General features: G+C 43.2%; 1 protein-coding gene across 4 annotated transcripts in view; it reads left to right on the top strand.

Moving 5' to 3' along the window:
• Window positions 1-24,108, top strand: part of CFAP69 (cilia and flagella associated protein 69) — a 58,202-nt gene that overhangs the window by 21,244 nt on the left and 12,850 nt on the right. For all 4 annotated transcript variants that reach the window (XM_006114447.4, XM_075922404.1, XM_075922402.1 and 1 more), the window contains 13 exons: window positions 61-238; window positions 1,862-1,985; window positions 3,366-3,414; window positions 3,539-3,660; window positions 4,204-4,420; window positions 6,100-6,264; window positions 8,707-8,825; window positions 10,541-10,659; window positions 13,141-13,222; window positions 13,845-14,037; window positions 18,645-18,782; window positions 21,623-21,699; window positions 22,125-22,322. In XM_006114447.4, the coding sequence (XP_006114509.3) occupies window positions 61-238; window positions 1,862-1,985; window positions 3,366-3,414; window positions 3,539-3,660; window positions 4,204-4,420; window positions 6,100-6,264; window positions 8,707-8,825; window positions 10,541-10,659; window positions 13,141-13,222; window positions 13,845-14,037; window positions 18,645-18,782; window positions 21,623-21,699; window positions 22,125-22,322 (1,781 nt within the window). The remainder of the gene's footprint in view (window positions 1-60; window positions 239-1,861; window positions 1,986-3,365; window positions 3,415-3,538; window positions 3,661-4,203; window positions 4,421-6,099; window positions 6,265-8,706; window positions 8,826-10,540; window positions 10,660-13,140; window positions 13,223-13,844; window positions 14,038-18,644; window positions 18,783-21,622; window positions 21,700-22,124; window positions 22,323-24,108) is intronic.

Below are 24,108 nucleotides of genomic sequence, written 5' to 3'. Positions count from 1 at the left end.
TACACCTAAAACCACTAGCAACCTGCAGGGAGTTGATTATTCAGACTTGCCTAATTCCAGGGGTAAATTGTAAACTTATGATGAAAGCCCAAGCAGCCAGCAGAATCTGTTCTCATCTAAATGATGCCGATCCCTCTGGACAGCTACTGTTCCGTTCATCAGATATCCTATGGAACTTATTAGAAAACACGTCAAAGGAAGAAGTTGTTAATCAGCTCAGTAATTTGGAATGTATATAGTAAGTACAATTAAACATTATAAAATCTGGTATTGCAATTTTAGAGCAATCTATGTAGTACTAAGATAATATGTTGCTGGGATCTGGCATGTTGTTTGTTACATAATGAGAGAAGAGATGAGGAATTCAGGTTATGCAGTTTATCAGTAATAGTTATAGGCCTGACCCTGGAGATGGAAAGGACTGCAAAATCGAGCCTTAAATTTATGCAAAATATTACTGTAATGGTAAAAAAATGAAGTACTATATAATTAGTAGTAAATAATCTTACTATATATTTTAGAAATATGAGTCTGTTTGTTCAAAAACTCCTCCTAAATGGTAAGAGCTAAGACCACCAAATTTGATATGCAGCTTCCTTTTATCTTAACATAAGGTTGTGTCAGGATAATGAGATGTGCCTGGAATTCGATTGTTTCTCATAAAATAGAAAGGGAGGGATCTGGTATGAGAGAGTTATATTGAAGGATGTACAGGGTGACAGTAAGGGGCCAGAGATGGGTATGGGAATACAGTAAAACTCCGATAGTCCGGCATGCAACTGTTCGGCACTCCCGATACTCCAGCATCAAAATGTCAAGCGCTCCTGACCAGCTGATTAAAAAGCCTGCCGCTCAGCACATGTGTTGACTGTAACCAGACGGAGCACAAGGTTGGTGGGGGGGAAGAAGGGGGGAGTGGGATTGTGTTACAGTATGGAGAAGAACGTTTTGCTTTAGCGAAGGGGAAAGGGGAGGGGAGAGGGAGGGAGATTGTGTCCTGGCCAGCTGTTAAGCCGTGCAGCTGTACCGGACCTCCTGATTCTCCGGCAAATCTGATAATCCGGCACCACCTAGGTCCAAAAGGTGCCGGATTGTCGGAAGTCTACTGTAGCTATAAACCCTTTTGGGGCAAGGTGGAGAAATGCATAACTATCTATTATATATTAGCGTTTGTCTGTGTGCATCTGTACCCCAGCTGGGGGACATGCACTCCTCCCCTAGCTGTGCCCACTGCACAACTATGGACAGTCACTTCTCACCTGGTCCCATGCTGCTGCAATGAGAGAGGACTGGGGTTGTTCTCTCCCCAGGGCAGCCTGCATACTGAACCCCTCCTTCCTAGCCCCACCTCTGAACAGTGATTTACATGAAGAAAAAATACTTATTTGAATTAAGGACCTGAGCAACACTGGACAAATCTAGTATGTTATAAAATGCAAGGCTGAGAATCAGTTCCTCAGCAACATTGCTCCATTAGTCAATGGAGTTGTGCTGATTTTCACTGAGGACTTGCCCCTTTGTTTTTAAAGGAAGTGTTTTAATTAGGCAGCTAGATGCAGTCAAGCATACCTTTGCTTGAGTAAATAGACATCTCTTTATACATGGAATTTAACACCTGTAAAATAAAAATGTGGTCCAGTGTGCTTATTTTAGCAGTTGATGCTTAAATTAGACTCACAGTGGTACATATAAAATTATCAGTTTTGAGAAAATCTTGGGAAGTTGTGGTGCTTGCAACTAACTGCATGCTAATCTAGACACTGAAAAGTCTGACATTTCAGTGGAATTTGCCTATTCTGGAGCTGCACATAAATAGAATATGAAAAGGAATATAAAACTCTGACTTTGATTTTCTTCTCAGTGCTTTGAAGGAAGTATTTGTGAACTTACTGTTACATGGTTTCCGTCACTATGATCGCCAGCTAAGAAACGACCTCTTAGTAATAGCCACACTCATAGCAGAAAATCCTGGAGCACCAATGATTGTGAGTATTCATACTTCTGAGCCTTATAGGCTGGTAACATGTTAACTACCCTGCTCTGTATGCACTGAATATAGTCCAGAGTTACCACATTTTAGAGATTTGGTGTATTGTTAAATTCAGTCTACTCTTTCTCACATGCTTGGCTATTTCTAGAGTTTTCCTTCCAGGAAGACTGTTTCTTTCTGCGGTTCCCTCTGCCTCAGAAGCACTCAAAACTTTAATACTGTTAGTTCTTGCCCAATAGCATAAAGATGATTTTATAGTGAGAAAATGAAAATAACTGCAAGGTTTAACAGAAGAATCCTGTTACTGGGAGCCTTATGTTGAAAACTGTACTCATCTGGAAAATGTAAGGAATATGTTTATTACAGTAAGTTGCCTCCAAAGTGATGTAGGCAACTTACCCACATCTCTGGGAATATTTCATAGGTTTTAAGAAAGAGCTATACAGTTCCTTCTTTTACTCTCTGTTTTAGATTTGGCATCCTAAATAGTGAATAGAATTGCAAACTTCCTTAAAACAAATAAAAACAAGTACTCCTGTTGCACCTTAGAGATGAACAAATGTATAGGATCATGAGCTTTTATGTGTAAAACCCACTTCATCAGATAAGTTGGAGTGGAAATAACAGAATCTAATATGTGTGTCTATATATAACAGCAAAAGCTCACAGAATGTGGGTTGGCCACCCCTACTGTAGAGGTCTCTTGATCTTAGCTGTTACTGTGGTCTAGGTTCCAGTGCATGGGACAGTGAACCACACTAGAGCTACGTCCACACTGCAGAGTTTTTGTACAAAAACTCATGGAACATCCACACTACAAGCGCGTTTTTGTGCAAGAAAAAATACAGTAGCTCGTCAGAAGACAGGACTTTTTGCGCAAGAGTTTGTACAAGGAATAGGGTGTTTTGCGCAAGAATTATTCCTCTTTCTATGAGGAATAAGCCTTTTTGTGCAAGAGCTCTTGTGCAAAAAGGCGTGTGGACGAACAACAGGGGTTTCTTAAAAGGCACAGATGCTCTGATGGCCATTCTGTGAATCTTTGCCACATTGGACCAGTGAATGCCAGTCTTTTAGGAATACAGAATTGCACACATTTGTGCAGAATGAGATATACATTTTGATTAATTGAACTCTTAAATTACCAGTTATCTTGTCTCCTATTTCAGTAAAATGCTAAACATACTGACAAATGAGAGTTGACATTTTGGTATATTGTCAGGAAAATATTAAAGCCTACAATTAAATTCGGGTAGAAATGTAGCCATGTTAGTCTGGTGCAGCTGAAACAAAAAACACAAAACACTGTCCTGTTTTTTGTTACAATGAAATTGTGAGCTATGATTTAACTAAAACATTTATTTTGTATGTTTGTTAGGAAAGTGGATTTACTAAGCAGTTAATACTGCTAGCAACATTTAGTGAAGGTAAGATGTCTTATATTCCACATGTGTAATATTTATTGGTTAAAATAAGTGTTTTTACTAATTATCATCTTTTGAATTGTTTGTGTACCTTTTGGTTGTAATTTGTCTATAATTTCCTTCCCAGTTAAAAGTCCTAATCCTCTGGTTAAAGGTCTTAAACTTACCTGCAGTTATGGAGACTTTGAGCTGAAAAAATTGCTGTTTAACGTGGTCACGGTCTTAGCAAAAGATCTGTGTACAGTACCGGTAAGTGTATCCAAATTGGTTGTGTAAATAAATGAGAGGATTATATTGGTCATAGCAATATCCTTTATTATCCTTGTTACTATGCTCATCTATAGGTGAGTAATTCATAATCTCACACTAGGTCTTAGCCTCAGACCTCATTGTTTGGAAACCAAAATGTAGACACTGTGTAGATTGAAGCATGGAGGGTTTATTATGCTAAGCAATTGATTACAATAGATTATATGGGGAGCCAATGGGCAGAGAGAACTCTGTGCCTTATCAGGAGCCAGAGCTTTGGCCCAGCAGGACAAGATAGTGGGGTGCCCCAAAGGGCAGGTAGGTGGGCTCCGTGGCATGACCACCACACCAGGGAATAGCCTAAGCGGACTACTGTGATCCAACCTGTCACAGATATGTTTTAAAAGCTTTAAGAAGGAAATTGCAAAGAGTTGAGTTTAAAACTATTTTAAAAATTATTTGACTCATCTCTTAGTTTTGTTTCATATTGACATGTAACATTTTTAAGCTTTTTCTGCATCTATTTATCTTTTGAATCTGCAGCTGCTAAATGAGGGGAAAGTGGTGCTGGCTTTGTTTCATTATGTAAAACCAAATGAAAAACCTGGTGTACATGACTGGTCTGCTGCCCAATATGAAGAATTACAACTTCATGCAATTGCTACCTTAGCTTCAGTAGCTCCATTGTTACTGGATGATTATATGACCTGCCAAGGGAATACTCGCCTCCTTATGTTTCTAGAATGGTGTGCAGGCCAAGGTGAGTTGACTTCAGACATCCATCCCAATTATACATCCTGGCCTAGAAAATACCATTCAACTATAAGACAGAAAAACTGTAAAGCTGATGAACATGGAATACAATTTTCAAAAACAGTATGTAGAAAATTCATCCATTTTCTGATGAGTTTTTTAAAAACATAAATGGGGTGAACAGTTGTACTGAAGAAAGTAAGCAACTGGTAACACTAATTCCCCTCATTGCACTGTTAGGGCATGTCTACATAGCAGATTTAAAGCTGAAATGAGCTACACAACTTGAGCTACATCAATTGTGTATCAATTTTAAGTCGAAATATTTCGGCATTTGGCACTTTCTATATAGCAGGAAGTCTGAGGAAGAGCACTCTTCCTCTGAATTTCCTTACTCCTCATAAAATGAGAGTTACAGGAGTCAGAATAAGAAGTCCTCCACTTCAACATTATGTCAAAATGACTGCTTGTAGTTTAAACACAGACTATGTTATTTCAGAATAAGGTCAGTTATTCCAAAATAACACTGCTGCGTAGATGTACCTTTAGGTGGCAGTACAATTTTCTTCACAACTCATCTAGTGCACTTTATAACTGGCCGACATTACTTTTTTTTATTCAATTTGGGGCGTTTCAAGCACAGAAATAAAGAAATTTTGTCAGATGAATATTTTATGGATCAGATAAGTATTCATTTAGTCTGGCAGTCTGTCTTTCCTCTTTTAACTCTCCTAGTGGAGCACAAATCTCTTTTGAAAATAGCTAGTAAGTAACTTAGGGTAACATCTACACAGCAACATTGTTTTGAAATAACTGGCGTTATTTTGAAATAACTTAGTCCGCGTCTACATAGCGGGCAGTTATTTTGAAATAATGTTCAAATACTGTCAAGCTGGAGGACTTCTTACTCCAACTCCTGTAACCCTCTATGGCTACGTCTAGACCACACACATTTTTTGAAAAAGCCTCTTTTGAAAAAGAGCATCTTGACTGCAATCAGTACTTTCGAAAAAGCAAGCTACTTTTTCGAAAGAGAGCACGCGGGCAGTCTGGATGCTGTCTTTCGAAAAAACACAGTTTGAATTACATAGCACCTTTTTTCGAAAGTGGGCATTTTTCCTTGTAAAACGAGGTTTTCCGTGGTTGACTAACCCGCCGCATTCTTTCAATTTACGGTCGAAAGAACACGGCGGCAGTCTAGACGCAGGTAAAGATTTTTCGAAAAAAGGCCACTTTTTTTGAAAAATCCTTGTAGTATAGACACACCCGTTGTATGAGGAGTAAGGGAAGTTAGAACACTCTTCCTCCATTTCAAAATGAGTGCTGTGTAGACGCTCCCTATTTCGAAATAAACTATTTCAAAATAAGCTATGCAATTGACACAGCTCAATTTGAGTAGCTTATTTTGAGTTAAGCCCTGCTGTGTAGATGCACTCTTACTGAGCTAATTAAATAATTGAAATAGTTAAAATACTCATTAAAACACACATTTGTTATGATGATAAAAATATAGTATTTTAAGATTTTGTATTAGAAGATAATTTTAAGCAAAAAGCCATTGTATAAGAAGTGGTTAGTTTTTTTTGTTTTGGTTTGAAACTTGGAATAATAGCAGTTGAAAGCACAGCTTTATTTTGAATTTACACTGAATTCCAACAGCAGATGTTCATTGTGATTTATCCACAGATCCGTTCTTTGGTCAAGGTAACTGTTTCCATGGGGCAGGTGGTCGCGGCAACAAACTTGCACAGATGCGTTACAGTCTGAGAGTCTTGAGACCTGTGGTGTCCCTTTGTGACGAAGCTGTGAACCTTGATCTTTGTGATCAGGGAGCAATTAACCAACTATTGGGTAAAGCACAATTTAATGTTGTGATATTTATCCAATATATAGTGTGTTCTTCTGTTGAAAATAATGTGTTTGGAATGTTGCACGTTAAGTGTGCAAAATTGAGAAAATTGTTTTCTCTAACTTCCTATTTTTTACCTTCTAGCTCATAAAATAGATGTACTCGTTTTTATACGTTTCTAATATTGATGTACAGTCCACATTATGCCAAATGGTACAGATACTAATTCATAGATATTAATAATGGAGGGTCTTAATCAATTAATAGCTTTGACGTTTATCTGAGATACCTCCCTTTCTGTATTTAAAAAAGGAATCAATCTTGTTCATAAAACATTTCTGTCTAAACATCAATCTTGTTCATAAAACATTCCTGATCAGCAAGATCTATCCAGATCCATCCATGTTCTTGTGCTTTAGTTTTTAATCCGTGTCTCCGACTGCTGAAAGAATTCAATATATAAAGTCACAAGTAGGGAAAATTTATGAAAACAATCAATGTAAACATTAATTGATTTAATTTGTTGTGACTTAAGCAGAAAAACAGAATACAACTGAACCTCCATACTATGGGTGTCCCTAGTTTGGGAACACCAATGGTACGGAGGAGGAAGCTGCTCTGCGTGCTACTGTTCCCCCGCCCTCCCAGCTGGGGAAAAGGCAGTGCACAGAGCCGCTTCCCCTGAGGTTTTTCCCCCCCACTCCCATAGTGGCAGGGGGCCGGTGCCTGGAAGGCAGCACCAAGTGTGCCTGGGAGTGGGGCAGTAGGTAAGCGCCCCATCCTCTCCTGCCTAGACCGTGCAGTGCCCTCTTTGACCCAATAAAATCTTTATTCTGTTATACTCTTTTCACAGGGTTCAAATGGTACTTCTGTAAAGTCAAGGGACATAATTTCTAAAGTGTAAGCGTATGATTGTTATTGTGGGATCCCAGTTATGGACCCCAGTGCACGGTACTGTACAAACATGCCGAAACCTGTTCTAGTCCATCTTAATTCTTTATCTTTTTTGGTGAGAGTACTCACAAGGGTATGCAGACTCATTTCATATAAGTCACTGAACAAATGTCCTATGGTAACTTTTTTGGCCAGAATTGAATTAATTGATTTAATGAATAATAACATCTTGTTCTTATATAGCATTTTTATCAGTAAATCTCAGAGTGCTTCACGGTTTAGGATTGAAAGATTGTGGATCCCATTACTTTTTTGTATGATTCAAACTCCTATATAATTTACATGCACGATTGTGACCCTGATCCTTGCCTCCTGAAATCAATGGTATATCTCCTATTGACTTGGATAGGAGTAGGGTCAGAAATGTGAACTAGGGCCATTTTAAAGTACTCTGGCAGAGAAGAGGGACCTTAAGATAAACATAGATGTAACTCACACTCACTTTCACTCCACTTTCTCTGCCAGAGTGGTATAAAAGCACCTTAATAGAAAAACAGAAGCAGTCCTTATGCATAAATCTTTTATCTGATAAATGTCACAGGAGAAGAATAAGGAAGAGAAATGCAGAGTAAAGCTGCTCTGGTTCTGTCCTTTTCTACACCTCAGACCACTTTCTAATTCAATATGTCAGATCTACTATACTGTACTATTTTTTACTTTTAATTTTTGTCAGTTGTGAAACCAGGAATTATTTACAGAGTTCTTTTTGTTTTGTTCTACTGCACTCCTAGAAGTTTTACTTTAAAAACAAACCCAAAATTGGAGGAATTGAAAGATGGCATGTGGAAGATAGGCAATGTCTTATAACAAAATCTATTTTGGAGACAAAGAGTTTGATGTCTTGGAATGAAACTAATCACACGGAAGTCAGTGGAAAAACACCCATTGCAGTGGAGCCAGGATTTTCCCCTTATTTTGGATATCAAATTGTGGGGGTTTTATTTATCCTCGGCTGATACTTAAAGTGGGCTTGTCTGCATGACGAGTTATCTTGTAGGAAGTAAGGATGTGACTCTGCTGCATACCAGGTTGCTGCATTCTAACTGGCTATATGGATACTGGAATGCTGCTAAGTGTTCTGTTTATTGTACACTAAGCTGTACTCTGACACTTTCTCTGCTCTGTAGCCACATGACAAGTACTGCACAGCGAGCTGGTATACTGTAGATTCATGTCTGCTGTACTGCTCAGTAGCTTGCTTTGTTGACAAACCTGTAGGTCCACTGGCTTTAGTCCAGAAGGCTACATAGTCTACCCCTTAATTTTCAATGTTAGCATCTGATTTTCATTCAGGAGTTCTACAGGTTATGTGAGCTTTTGTAAAACTCAATGGATAAATCTTGTACAGCACAAAGAAATTCTGTTAGACAATAAAATACTTTCATTGGAAAGTTTTATTATAAAAATATCAGCAAAAAAGTAACTGGGTATGATTATGTTTTTCTGTGTAAAATGGAACACTCATATTTTTACTTTGTCTGCTATTCCAGATATCTTAAAGCATTTAGCAAACAATTCTAAAGACAAAGAAGATGCCATTGTACTGGAAATTCAGACTGATATATTACTTATACTGTCTACTCTCTGTGAAAATGATCTTCATAGAAAGGTAATCCTACTGCATTATTTTGAGAGAAATGTAAAAATATATTTTTATTTTAATTACACTGTCATTTCTCTTCAAAGGTCAGTATTGTTTGTAGTTCACCGCTCATGAATCAAAGGTTCTCTGACAACTAGTTTCAGTGATGATGTATTTTACTTCTGTTATCTTACTCCTAGATCTTTTGAGTAGTTGAGTGAACCCAGCCTTGACCGTTTTGCATCATCGTGTAAATAAAGGAGTGAAATTAGCTTTATGATAGTGAAGAAATAATGAGATCAGAAGGACATTTAGGATCAAAAACTGAAAATCTATTTAGTCACTGTCAGGACTAATTCAGGGTATGTCTACACTACCCCGCTAGTTCGAACTAGCGGGGTAATGTATGCATACCGCACTTGCTAATGAAGCCCGGGATTTGAATTTCCCGGGCTTCATTAGCATAAGCGGGGAGCCGCCATTTTTAAATCCCCGCTGCTTCGAACCCCGTGTAGCGCGGCTACACGGGGCTCGAACTAGGTAGTTCGGACTAGGGTCCTATTCCGAACTACCGTTACTCCTCGTTTTCTACCGGACAGCCAGGTATTTGCGTCCTCTGTCTGGTAGAAAAATTCAGAAAATACCAGACATGTGCAATGTCTGGTATTTTCTGAATTTTCAGCTGGGCACTGGATGGAAGCCTGGCGGGGGTAGGGGAGCGAATGGGAGGCAGGGCTGCGATTGGGGTTGGGTGCCCTGTGGTCTCGTGCAAGAGCCGGGCGGGGCAGGGCAAGGGCAATGGCTGGGACTCCCAGCCACTCCCCCCACCAAGCTTCTGCACACAACCAGAGGCTCCCAGTACCAATCGCGGCCCCGCCTCCCAGCTGGGAGCCTCTGGTTGCGTGCAGAAGCCGGGCGGGGGAAGTTTCTCCCAGCCACTCCCCGCACCCCTGCCTGGCTTCTACTAGCAACTAGAGGGAGCGCCTGCAGGGGGCACGGCCTGTTGGACTCCAGCTGCGGCCAGTGGCTGCATGCTTCCCCCCCCCTTCCTCCAATCCCCCCTCCTCCCATCCAGTCCCCCGGCCCCCGACCTCCTCTCCCCCCCCCCCCCCGCTCTGCTTCCTGGCCCCTCTTTCTCCCGGCCAGCCCCCACGGCCACCGATCCCCTCCCCCGCCAGCCCCGCCTCCCGCCCACCAGCCGGTCCGTCCCCCCCCCCCCACGATCAAGTGTGTCTGGTAGTTTGGGGGGGGTCTACCTGGTAACCCTATTTGGAGATGGGGGAGCACGCAAAGTCTTCACCCACCCTGCGAGGAACCACATGTTCCTAGCAGGGCGGAGGAAACTTCATGCACTTCCTCCATCCCCAGACCCTAATTGGCCTGAAGGTGGGGGAGTGGCAGAGTGTCTGCGAGCTGAATCAACCCGCTTGCCAGGCTGGATCCAGCTTGCAGAGGCCCTTTTGCCCAAACCTGGTCTAGCAGCATTACCAACATTTGTATTACTTGCTGGGCTCTTAGAAAATGTGTAGGGGTAAATTAGAGCTAAATAACAGCACAGAACACTGAGAGCCAGAGCTAGTAACTGTAAACAAACTTTATAGGACCACAGGAAACTTGGCCACACCTATGATAAGTAGACATGTGGCTAATCAACATCATACCAGACCACTGATGTTGCCAGACCAGAGAGTGCTAGACAAGAGACATTCAACCTGTATTTGCTTTGACTAATGTCTTAACAGGAACTGTTTGGCTGTGAAGGAGTGGATATACTTATTCCATTAATGAAGATGGATCCAAATAAGTTATATAGCGGATTAGGTCATAACCGACTCCTTTTTAGCACTTTAGACAGTTTGTGGTAAGTGTGGAAATATTTTAACAACAGTAACTGTTAAAAGGAAGTCTTGTATTTTATGTTTGCAAGGTTGTTACTCTTCTCCTGACCTTTTACTTAAGGTGTTTAAACATTCAATATGCATTTGACTAAATCATAAAAAAATATTTTTGTACACAATTCATGCTAGATCTGGGGCTCAATCCTTGGTCCTAGGCCACCCACTTCCCCCTCCAACTCGACACAGGTGTAGTGTTGGGAATAAGAAGGAGTCATACCAGCGTGGGAGGTGAAGCACCTTTTGAACTCATCCTGCCCTCAACTACAGGGTACAAGTAGTATAGATTGAACTGTAAGCTGTTTCTGCCCCTAATCAACCCAGGTTTGAGGAACTAGAAAGGTGGTGGTGAGCTGTACTGAATAAAGATTGCATCACTGGTATGCAGAGATGTCCTTTAGGCACTGGTTTCAATCTTTAAATGATGCTATGAACTTGAGGAAGTAAAAAGTGGCTCTGTTTCCCCTGTTTCTGAGACTGGCTGAGGTCCAAATTAAGTTGTTCTAACCTACAGCAGCTGAAATAATTTGTACAATGTTGGGTTTGTTTTTTTCTGAAATGTACTTAAAATTAGTGGCTTCTTCAATCAATCAATCAATCAATCAATTTTTAACACATTTTTTTGTTACATGCAATATAAAGTTGATATATTTAAATGCAGTGATAAAGTGATGGGCAGGGGCGGACTGGCAATCAAAATAGGCCCGGGAAATGGGTTGAGAACGGCCCACTTTCCAACATCAAAGAATTTTTTAAAAATTTACTCTTTGACCCCAATTAGCCACACCCCTGACCCCTGTTAACTACACTCTGGACCCCCATTAGCCACACCCCGTGATTCCCATTAGCCAGGCCTCTGGAGGTAACACTCTTGGGGCAAGATGGACACATGACCAGAAGTAAAAGCTGTCATGTGACCCCTCTAAGGACTTTTCCCACCATCCTCCTACCAATAGGGATTAGTTTGGCTCCCACCACCAAACTCCCCTCATGCAACTATCCTGCAATTGCATTAACCCAATGTGTGTGACATTAACTTGGGGCGGAGAGACTGGGGGAAGTGTTCCCTCTAAGAGTTTCCTCCCGTGATCAGAATGAATTTTGTGCTGTGCACCAGTACTGAATTCATGTAGCTTCTTTGGATGTGCTACTGTGGCACCCAAGTTATTAATAAATATATTATAAACCTTTACCTTTTTCCTCCTCTGCCATGTCTCCTCCCCTTGCACCATCAGCTCCCCTGATGCCTGCTGTCCCCTAACCCCTCACCCTCCTCTGCTGTCCTGACTTGGACTCCTGCCCTTCTCACTGCCCTCAGCCCTCCTAAGACCCGCCCCCTTCCACCAGCCCTTCTCTCCCTGCTGTGCCCACTCCTCCAATAGCCTCACTCCCCCTCCTCATCCCCTCTCCAACACCTTCCTCTATACACCTGCCCTGCCTCTCTCCTCTGGTGCTGGTCCCTCCCCTGCAGGTGTCTGCCCTTTTGCTTCACCCCCAGAATCCCCTGGCACCTGCACCTTCCCTTACTCCTGCACACTCCTGGTGCCTCCCCCTTCCCCACTGCCTCTGCCCCCTTTGCCCTCTTTTTCCCTGATGCCCACCCCTCACCACCCTCATGCCCCTGTGCTCTCATACATGACTTGCTCCATCCCCATCTTCCTCTTGCCCATTTCTTCTTTCAAGCCTTATCCCAGCACCTCCCCCTCTCCTCTCCCAGCATCACCCTGTTCCTCCTCCCACTGATACCTCCCCTCCTGCCCTTTTCCTCATTGTCTCCACTTGGCCCCCTGGCATTTGTCTCTCCTCCACCCTGCCCCTTGGTGCCTTCCCCTTTCTTCTCCTGACCTGCCCCCTTCCCCTCAGCACAAGCCCCTTCCTCTCCCAGCCCTTCCTCCTATTTTCCCTCCCTCCCCACCTACCATCTACCTTCCAGTTTGTGGGGCTACAGTCAGTGATCGGGCCCCAGCTGTTTCCAGGGCTCCAGACCACGTGCCAGGCCTTGAGCTGGGCCGCGCGGTGCAACTCTGGGCTGAGCGCTTTTAAAGTCCCTGGCCATGACGTCACGCCATTCCCAGGCATCTTCCCTTTCACCTGTTGCATGGTTTTTGAGAACGTAATGTATGCCCTTCCTTGGCCCCACCCTTACCTGTACGTGGCCAATGTGCGGCGCAGGGGAATTTAACGTGCGGGGCTGCGGTACCCCGTCACAATCCCCCTCCTCCTCCAGCAGCCTCCAGTCAGCCGTTCGGAGGACGGTCCACCAGGAAATTCCTGGGCCAGTCCGCCCTGGTGATGGGTACTGTACCACTTTTCTGTTTCCCAGTAACCTTTCTATGATATAACAAATTATATTTTTATGCAACACAGTAAATTATCTGAGTATTTCCTGGGTTGTTGTATGGTGTGAAAGGTGTTATTTTTACTCATGGAAATTATTTCCATTTAAGGTGCTGTGTCATGGGGTGTTACATCTCAGAGGATTATTTTCTCGAAAAAGAGGGCATTTGTCTCCTTCTGGATTTGTTGGCGGTAAGTAGTATTATTCAAGAATAATACTAATGAAGATTGCATCACTGGTATGCAAAGATTAACAGATAGACAAATACCAACTTCTCCTTTTTTGTTATCACTTCCCCTGAAAGTATCACATCAGTATGCAATAATATGTGAACCCTAGAGAAGTTAATTCATTCATTCTAAGTACTGTACCTACATACCAGGACACATGGACATATCATACGAGTTTCTAATTTTATATTGTTTTTTAAAAAATTGTCAGTGTTTATTTAATTCAAATTCAAATGTATATTTTAATGAATTCTGAGCTATATTAATTTTTACATATATATAAAAAATACAGAAATTAAACACATGATTAAGTCTCATTGAAATCAATAAGGATATACTTAAGCATGTCCTTAACTGCTTTTTAGGGCCTTAAAAGGTACTTTATAAACACATGGACAGCATTTTACTACTGGCAACCCAAAGTTATGGACTCTTCACATACAAGAGCTTATGCAAGATTTGTGAAAGTAATCTTGGTTTTTTGAATAGTTTGGGCCATAGAATTTCTCTGTTTTAGCAATGAAGATGAAATTTCTTTGTGTTCTAAACACCTTGCAAATTGTTTCTCTTTTCCTTGATGAAGTTAAAACAAAAGAACATATGCAACCTAATTCTTGGAATATTGGTTGAATTTTGTGACAATCCTAAAACTGCTGCTCACATCAACGCCTGGCGAGGGAAAAAAGATCAGACCACAGCTCGCCTTTTAATACATTTATGGAAACAAGAAGAGTTGGAGCTAGGAGTCAAACATGATCAAAATGGAAGAATTGTTGGTAAGAGTTAGCAGACTTTAAACAATCCATATGCAGTTTCATTGAATAAAGTAGAAAATAATTAATTCTTCTAACAACTGAGTTTTTTCAAATTTCTGTGTCATTGCTTCTTCATCTAACCAAGTGCAAAATGTCTACACACACAGTTTCAGAGAGGTAGCCATGTTAGTCTATTTCAGCAAGAACAGCAAGGAGTTTGTTGGCACATTAAAAACTAACACATTTATTAGCATATTAGAGCATAAGTGCTCACAAAAGCTTATGCTCTAATACCCTAATAAATTTATTGTTTTATTTTAAGTTTTTTCAGTTAGAGTACATCTACTCTATGCTCTTATTTTGAAATAAGCTATTTTGGAATAACTCCCAGAATACTATGTTGAAATAGCACATCCACACTATAAATGTCCATCGAAATAGCACATCCACACAGATTGGAGACTGAATCGCATTTAAGGCCCCCCCGGAAGCACTCTGGGCAGGGCATCAGGACAGCAGTCACTTCCTGGAGCTGCTGCCTGAGGCTATCTGAGACTTGTGCTTAAAGGGGCTCCCCTCTACAGCCATGTTTCAAGCTCTTCACCTTTGCCTGCCTCCTCAAGGGACAGCAAACTCATCTCACGGCGTGTTCTGGTTGCCCTTGCAGACACCGCAGCACTCCAGCCATGGAGCTGGACTTGTTGCAGAGCACTCACCGGTTCTTACACCTCATGCAGCACCTCCTGGTGCAGTTACTGCATGCTGCCCATGTGTTACTGCAGGAACAGGACTCACAGTTCACTTCAGGGCACCTCCTCACCTCTCTCCACATGCTGCTCATGCAGCACAACTCCTCTCATCTTCTCCTGCACTCCCTCCTTCTGGTGCTGGGATGTCAGTTCCAACTGGTGGGACCAGATCATCATAGAGCAGTGGGAAAACCAGCACTGGCTCCAGAACTTTTCCATGCAGAAGGACACCTTCCTGGAACTGTGCGAGTGACTCGCCCCTGCCCTCCGAGGAAGGGACACCCACATCAGACCCACCATCCCTCTCCAGAAGTGGGTTGCTGTCGCACTTTGGAAGCTTACCATGCCAGACAGCTACCGCTCCATCGGGAGCCAGTTCAGTGTGGGGAGATAGACCGTCAGGGCCATGCTCATGCAGGTATGATTCACTCTCTGTTGTCCTAGGAGGGTGATGAACTACTGGAATGGGGTTCCTCGAGGGGGGGGGGGGAAATCACCATCCCTAGAGCTTTTGCACTCCCACCTTCACAAAGCCCTGAAGGGATGGGGTATGTTGGGGTTGGGGTTGGGCCTGTTGTGGGAAGGGGCTTGGGCTTGGGGAATTCCCGAAGGCTCTGGCAACCCTGTTATTCTATGTTTGTATCCTTCTACAGGTAATGAGGGCCATCAGTGCCATCCTGCTGCACAAGGTCATCATCCTAGGTGACATGGACCCAGTCATAGCTGGCTATGCCACCCCGGGCTTCCCCAGCTGTGGGACGGGGGCCATTGACAGCACACACGTCCCCATCCAGGTCCCCGACCACCGGTCCTCCAATTATATCAACCAGAATAATTATATCAACTACTTTTCAATAGTTCTGAAGGCCCTCACGGACCTTTGAGGCTAGTTCATCAACATCAACATCGGGTGGTTGGGCAAGGCGCACAATGCCCACATATTTTGCAACTCCAGCCTCTTCCAGAGGATGCACATCAGCACTTTTTTCCCCAACTGCACCATAAAGGTCATGGATGTGGACATGCCCATCTGCATCGTGGGGGACACAGCCTACCCTTTGCTCCCCTGGCTAATGAAGTCTTACACAAGATACCTGGACCCTACGAAGGAACATTTCAATGAGGCCGAGCAGCTTGCAGGGGCCTTTAAGCAGCTGCACACCACTGCCATCCGGCAGGCCCATCAGAGTGATGTGTGCATCCGGAAGGCCCTGTGGGAGATTTCAGACAAGTACATCTGTGACATTCTCCCCTGGGCCTCCCCACGAGGGGCTTCTGCATTGCCCCTCTGTGTCTTTCCTCCTCCATCCCTCCCTTCCCCTGCCCTCCCTTCCTACTTTCTCTACCTCCCCTCCCCTGCAGGCACAATAAACCACACTTTCTTTTGAAAGAATAAACTGTTTCTTTTTATTTGAGGTAAATATAACTTGGGAGGAACTGGAGAAAGAACCTGGGAGGGCAGAGGACGCATGAGGAGAGATTCAGGGCTGGGGCTGGGATTGGCGCCCGCTTCAGATGATCCCACCAGCTTGTGTGCTGGGCCCTTGGCAGACATGGGAGCAGAGCTAGGGGGAGAATCCGGAGGGGCAGGAGTGAGGTAAGAGCAGGAGTGGCAATCGGAACAGCAGTAGGAGTGGGGAGGGTGGGGGGGGGAGGAGGAGCTGCTGCACCACTCAATGGCAGCCACCAGGCACTTGGCGGCAACAGTATATACCGTACACATGCTCCAAGCCTTCTGTGACAACTTCTGCGAGGTGGTGCAGCACAGCTCCAGGTTGCCATCCAACACGCAGAGCACACAGGCAGACGATGTGTTCCCTCTCTAGATTTTCCCAGGGTCACTGGTGCCACTGGGTCTCATGGGGTCATGAAGATGGCATGGGAGGTGGTGGACACGCCTCACTCACATCTGGTCCAGTTGTGAAGAACAAGGGCAGCCATCCCAGGACACAGGGTGCATGAATCATAGCCCTAATGTGTGAGGCAACACAGAAAGGTCTCAGTTCAGACAAAGGCAATGTGCTTTGAGCAAGACCATCTGTGACCTAGACAGTGGGCTCTTTCCTGCAGGGACACAAATGTCCCAGGGAAGCCTTTCTACCCCCATGCTCTGGAGACAAGCAGGCATGGGAAGATACTGGCCAGGCTGGGAGCCTGCAAGTGGGAGAGGGGCGACAGGGCAGTTCGCCTTTCCTCTGTGCCGCACACACGCTGGATCTGACAGTGGCGGTGTTCCACAGGGAGAGGACTTCTACCCTCTGGAGGAGAGGGGCGTTGGCTGTTGGGGGAGGTGTGTGTGAGCAGCAGATGCTGCTTGCTGGGGAGGGTGCTCCTGGAGTCCCCTCCTCTTCCTTCCCCCAGCAAGTTCCCATGGAGGGGCGCAGTGTCCTCCACCTCGCCATGCTTCGGGAATGGATGCTGCCCAAGAGTGCAGGCATGAGCCTGTGTCATGTGCGGCACTGCTGTGTTTCCCTGACCCCATCCTCCTTAATGGTGGCTTGTGCTGGGAAGGTGTCCCACCACGAGTCAGGAGTAAGACAGGCCTTTCCAGAAACTCTGTGAGCAGGAGCGCAAGCTTCCTTTGTGACAGTCTCATATAGCTGGTTGCTATAGACTGGCACTCTGTGTGTACCCACATGCACAGGCTGCTATGAAATCCCCAGGTCGAGAAGGCCAAGTGAGGAGCACGCAGCCCCTCACAGCCCACCGTCTCCCCACGTGTGTCTAGGGAAAGTAATAGAACTCACTTGATGGGCCTTCCCCAGCTTCATCCAATCCCTAGGTGACATCTAGCGGGGAGGAGTACCGGCTACAGAGACAGGCTAACCTCCTGGCTGGCAGGCATCATCTCCTGGCTGGCCTCGTCTTCCTCCTCCTCCTCCCCGCTTCCCCTCCAGCCCAGAGTGCAAAACAAGGAGGGAGGGGGAAGGAACTGACCCCTCCCTCCCAGGATGTGGTGTAGCTGCTCATAATAGGGGCATGATTGGGGAGCGCCTCTGAGCAGGAGCTCGGGAACTATAACATTTTGATGAATGTGGACAGAGTGGCCACCAGCACAGCTGTGAGAAGCCCTGGAGGCCACTTATTTTGAAATAATCACAGCTGCCCTGTCTACCCACACCCTATTTCAAAATACCTGTTTTGAAATAGGCTTTATTCCTCGTGAAACAGAATAAGAAACCTGTTGTTTCAAAATCATTTCAAAATAATAGGCTTGCTGTTTAGATGTTCACCTCGCTGCTGAGTAGACATGGCCTTACAGACTAACACAGCTACTCCTCTGAGACACATAAAGTGTTCATTGTGTTACACAAGTTTGCCACTAGGTGGCATTTGCTTCATTATCTGGTAAAAACAAATTACTAATATTCTCAACTGTCCATTCCTTTGTAATGATTGACAGTTGAAGAGCTTCATTCTGCAGCTGTATAACAGCTGTGACCTTAAGGAGAGTTTTATGTTGTATTTCCAAGTATACTTGGAAGTGGGTTTTAGCTAATGCTGAGAGTTTTCTGCAAATAAGGTATATAGATAGCAAATGTGAAATAGTAAGAAAGCGAGAGTTTTATCGTCACAAGTAGTTATCAGTATTAATCAGCATTTCCTGTCCCAAATTCTGCCCTATTGCACACCAGATCAATTTCAGTTTTGTGTGGGTATACACTAAGTAAGATACCACTACCCCAGTTTTGGAGGAGGTGAGCAAGGATAAATAGTGAAATATACTGGTACAGTATATCGTATAGTATATAATAGTTGGCTAACATGAAGCCATAAAACCTATTTTTAAGAAATTATAAACGTTCCTGTATGTTTAATAACATGTAATCTGACACTTGCTAACATTTTGTTTGTTTGTGTGTTTTGTGAAATTACTAGACACAAAGAAACCTTTAGTTGGCAGCTTCCAGGAACAGCAAGAAGTGATCCCAATGCCTGCCAACTGTCCTAGCGTTGCTATCATGGAAGTATCTGAAAACATGAGGGCAAAAATTTATTCTATATTATGCAAGTTAGGTAAGAAGTACACATTGCTCCCCAATTTTCAAATTTGTCATCAAACTGAACTTCTTCACCAGAAGCACAGGAAGACTAGGTATCAGGGAAAAATAAGATAAGTTCTGGTATAGGCTTTCAGTGGAAAGTGTGGAGTCCCCCATCATTAGAAGCTTTTAAAAACAAGTTGGACAAAATACTTATTAGGGATGGTCTAGGTCAGGGATGGGCAATAATTGTTGATAGAGGGGCTACTCCCAAGATTTGGAAAGTGGTCGAGGGCCGCAATCTTCTATAGTATTAATGGAGGAGCTGTGGGGTCTGGGATGGAGGTTGGGTACAGAAGGGAGCTTGGGGTAAAGGATTGGGGTGCAGGAGGGAGAATGAAGTCTGGAAGGGAGTTTGGGTGAAGGAGTTGGTTGTGACTTAGGGCAGGGAACATGGGTGCAGGGTTCTGGGATAGGAGGGGATTGTGATCTCAGGCAGGAGATGGGGTACCAGATTGAGAGGGGGTATGGGTGCATATGAAGTAGCAGGGCAGGAGTGTGGGGCAGAGGGTTGGGGAAGGGAGGGGCTAAGGTGCCAGAGGCAGGCTGGTAAGTCTCCTGGTGAGAACCTGCCTCTGCAAGCCACCACTAAGGAGGATGGGGTCAGGGAAACACACAGCAGTGCTGCACACAACCCAGGCTCATGCCCACACTCCTGGGCAGCATCTGTTCCCAGGCAAGCGCAGTAAGGTGGAAGACACTGAGCCCCTGCATGAGAACCTGCTGGGAGAAGGAAGAGGCGGGGACTTAGCACTCTTCCCGGCAAGCTAAAGGCTTGCAGAGCTTAAAATGTTTCTGCTTGTTTGGCCATGTTCTTGAGGGGGTTCGAACTAGGGTGGTTAATGTAGGCAACCGAAGTTGCAAATGAAGCCCGGGATTTAAATATCCCGGGCTTCATTTGCATATTGCCGGGCACTGCCATTTTTAAAGCCCCGCTAGTTCGGACTCCGTGCCCGCAGCTACACACGGCACGGAGTAGGTAGTTCGGATTAGGCTTCCTATTCTGAACTACCGGTACTCCTCGTGGAACTTTAAACTAGCGGGGCTTTAAAAATGGCGGTGCCCGGCAATATGCAAATGAAGCCCGGGATATTTAAATCCCGGGCTTCATTTGCAACTTTGGTTGCCTACATTAACCACCCTAGTTCAAACTAGGGTGGTAGTGTAGACATACCCTGAGTGAGCAGGAGGGTTGTGCTTTGTGGCTACCTGTTATTCAAACAGGCAGCTCTCATTGGCCAGTGTTTGTCCAGAAACCAGCCCATGGCATTGTGCTGGGGGTGGGAGCAGCAGCTGAATCTTTCCCCCTCCTCTCCAGACTCAAAGAGAGAGCACCTTGCAGCCGCATTTCTGAACACCCTCCGGGGCAAGCAGGGGAGCCTGCCTGGGGCTCCCCACTGCCTCCATGGGCCAGATCCAGTGGCTTGGAGGGCTGGATCAGGCCCATGAGCCATATTTTGCCCAGGCCTGGTCTAGGTTTATTTGGTCCTGCCACAGCACAGGGGGTTGGACTTGATGACTTCTCAAGATTCCTGTCAACCCTATGTAATTATGATTCACACACACATCTATGTACTGCTTATGTAGTTCACATCACATGTGAGAAACAAATAACATGGAAATGGATTATACATAAATGGAAAGGTTTTTTTTTTTTTTTTTTTTTTTTTTTAACAGATTTAAAGCTCTGTGGCATATCTCTCAATGAATCTGTCATATATTGACTTTTCTGTCTGATATGGCAGATCCAAAAAAATGTAGTGATTAAGCTTTTCCTTTCCTGCCATGCTATATGTCATAAAATGCTTTAAAACTGTAAATGAGGTAAGACATGCTCTAATAAATATATACTACAATGCTAGGCTACAAGGTTAAGTCCATTAATAACTATTAGCCAGTATGGATAAGGAATAGTGTCCCTAGCCTTTGTTTGTCAGAGGGTGGAGATAGATGGCAAGAGAGAGATCGCTTGATCATTACCTGTTTGATTAATTCTCTCTGAGACACCTGGCATTGGCCACTGTCGGCAGACAGGGTACTGGGCTGGATGGGCCTTTGATCTGACCCAGGATGGCCGTTCTTATGTTCTAATGTGAAACTTATAATGAGATTTGAGTAAATATAATATCTGAACTATTCAGAATTATATTAATTGGGTATCATCCATGAACAAAAATGAGTTCAAAGTCCTAGTAGCTGTACATTACCTCCACCCTCTCTGTTTACATTTATTCTTATTAACATTTTATAAAATACTGGAGTCCTTCTGTCTGCACAACTGAGTTCAAGCATTAGAAGAGGCTCTCAGTACAAATCCTTGAAAGGAAAGTACCAAAAGCCCTGTAGTGTGACTCTTCTGTTGGCTACTTCTCAGCTAAATAGCTCTGCTCCTTCACAGTTCATCACTTTACTAGAGACACAGTTTTGTGCTTCTCAATAAGGAAACAAGGAATGAGCTATGTCTATCCCTTATGGAATCTGACATAGTTTAAATAGAGGACATTTGATTGCCACACAAAAATAGCAAAGACATAACATCAGCCGTGGCAGTACAGGTGATATGAAGGTTTTGTGGACACCCAGAAGTAAAGTATTAAAACAGAATGATTTCATTAAGGAGAAGTAGTTAGCTTATCACCAGAAGCCAGCACAAATAACTGACAAAATTAGAAAAGTATTTGGTGAAGACAGTATACACATTTGTGACATCACTTTTGCATTTGATAACATTTGTCACACTTAACATGTATTATTTTATGTTTTAAAATAAATCTGTCATTCGTATCTAGATAATAATTAACAATTCTTTCTTAGGTTTTGAAAGTTTGCCTGGTTTGTCTGCCAAGGATTTTGTCACACTTGCTGTCATACAGCGATATCTTGACTTTAAAGTAAGTATTTTTTTTAAAATGTCACAAATTCGGTTGCACACACACACAAAACAAATACAAGATAAAAAATGTGTTACAGCTGAAGAAATCCTTGATAATTGCAAATCAGATTTAACACACAATTGTCTAAAGTTTGTTTTTCTGATTTATTCTTCTTGAGAACCTGTGCACGTACACATTATGGAAACTTGTTATGCACCTACATAAGACAGTTTCATACCACAAAAGAGGGTGTGGCTGCAGATTCACACCTTTATTCAACTTTCAATTCTCTGAAGACAAGGGCTATGTAAGCACGCTGAAGAATAAAACTTAACAACAAAGAGAACAGGAAAGGATATGTGGATTGTATTTTGAATCACTGGAACTTTCATAACTAAACATCAGCCTTTTAAAAAATAGTCTCTGTGTGTTTTAACACAAAGGTTGGAGAAGTCTGGAGTGAAATATGTGCAGAGATAAAAGAAGAAAAGTTCAGACCAGTCACTCCAGATGAGGAAGCATTGAAAGTTATTTCAGAGGCATCAGAAAATGTTGGAAAGATGGTTTCCAATCTCCAGTCTGAAATGCTTGGAAGTCAGCAGCACCAAGAACTCCAAGAGGAAGAAAAGGTTTACTCCAAAGTAAGACATGAAGTATTTACACAAGAAAAGTCCTTTATTTCAATATACCATTATTTTGCTGACTACTTATATTAGTAAGTTTCTTTTGTTTAACAGAGTTGAAAGTCACATCTATTTTCATTAAGGTAGTCTCTTTAGATTTCATAAGTACTTAAAGTGAACTATTTTTTTAAAACTTAATTTTATTTCTCAAGTATTATATAACTTTGTAATTAACTAGCATTTCTCAAGTATTGTATAATTTTGAAATTATTTAATTAATGAAAGCAACAGCACTATGGAAGAAACAACTGTGTAAGGTATCACCACTGGTAGAATCAAAATAATAGTCATGCTACTATGTTTAAGTCTGTCTCTCGTTTTATGCACAAGAGATAAGGTCAAGATTATAATAACTGTAAAACAACCATCACAAATAGATCTCTTTCTCATAGTGAAATTGTAAGGACTGTATTTATATTTGCGGAGGTACAGTCTTCCAAAATTGAGTTGAAACATGATTAGTAGTAAAACTAATAGGCTATGTCTACACTGTCATGATTTTCCGAAAATGCTTTTAACGGAAATTTTTTCCCGTTAAAAGCATTTTCAGAAAAGCACGTCTAGAATGGCAGGATGCTTTTCCGCAAAAGCACTTTTTGCGGAAAAGCGTCCGTGGCCAATCTAGATGCGCTTTTCCACAAAAAAGCCCCGATCGCCATTTTCGCGATCGGGGCTTTTTTGTGGAAAACACTACTGTGCTGTCTACACTGGCCCTTTTGTGCAAAAGTCTTTCGGAAAAAGACTCTTGCCCAAGCGGGAGCAGCATAGTATTTCCGGAAAAGCACTGACGATCTTACATGAGATCGTCAGTGCTTTTCCGGAAATTCAAGCGGCCAGTGTAGACAGCTGGCAAATTTTTCTGCAAAAGCAGATGATTTTGCAGAAAAACTTGCCAGTCTAGACACAGCCATACAGTTTGGGATGAATAATGGATTTTTTTATATTTATTGGCAATTTCTGAATGTTTCAGTAATGTAAAAACAAAACATTACATTTCAACCCCCAAAAATTAGGGGTTGCTTTTATCTGTTTGCTTTTATCAAAATGCATGAAAAGATTCACAAAATGGTGGGAGGAAGTAAAGACAGAGGTGGTGCTTCCCTTATAAGTTTTAATCCAGTGGCCAGAGCACGCAATTGAAATAAATAAGACTAGGATTGCCAACTTTGAAATTATACAGAACCAAAAACCCCTACCCCACCTCTTCTCCAAGGCTCTGCCCCCATTCTGTCACCCCTCCATTATCCACTCTCCCTCACCCTCACTCACTCATTTTTGTAGAGCTGGAGCAAATGGTTGAATGCAGGAACAGGTGAAAGCATCAGCTGGAAGTTCAGGCTCTGGGCTGGAGATGAGAATGAGGGCTTTGGGGTGCAGGAGGTGACTTTGAGCTAGGGCTAATGGATTCAAAGTGTGGGAGTGGGTTCCAAGCTGGAGGCGCAGAAGGAGGATCAGGTGATGGAAAAGAATTTGAGTGCAGGAAGGGGCTTAGGGCAGAGGACTGGAATGCGGGCTTTCGGTGGCACTTTCCTTGGGCAGCTCCCTGTAAGCGGAGACTAGGGTTGCCAGATGGTTTCAACAAAAATACCAGACACACTTGACATTACATAACAATCTATATTCCATCTTATTTAGAAAATACCGGATATTTATATTTTCTCAATTTGTTTCCTGAACAGAAAGCTCAAATACTGAACTGTCCAGTTCAAAACCAGACACCTGGCAACCCTAGCGGTGACATGTC

The sequence above is a fragment of the Pelodiscus sinensis genome, chromosome 2, assembly GCF_049634645.1.
Source record: "Pelodiscus sinensis isolate JC-2024 chromosome 2, ASM4963464v1, whole genome shotgun sequence".
In the NCBI taxonomy this organism is placed as follows: Eukaryota; Metazoa; Chordata; order Testudines; family Trionychidae; genus Pelodiscus; species Pelodiscus sinensis.
The sequence above is the reverse complement of the archived record's forward strand: the minus strand, read 5'-3'. Positions and strand labels throughout refer to the sequence as shown.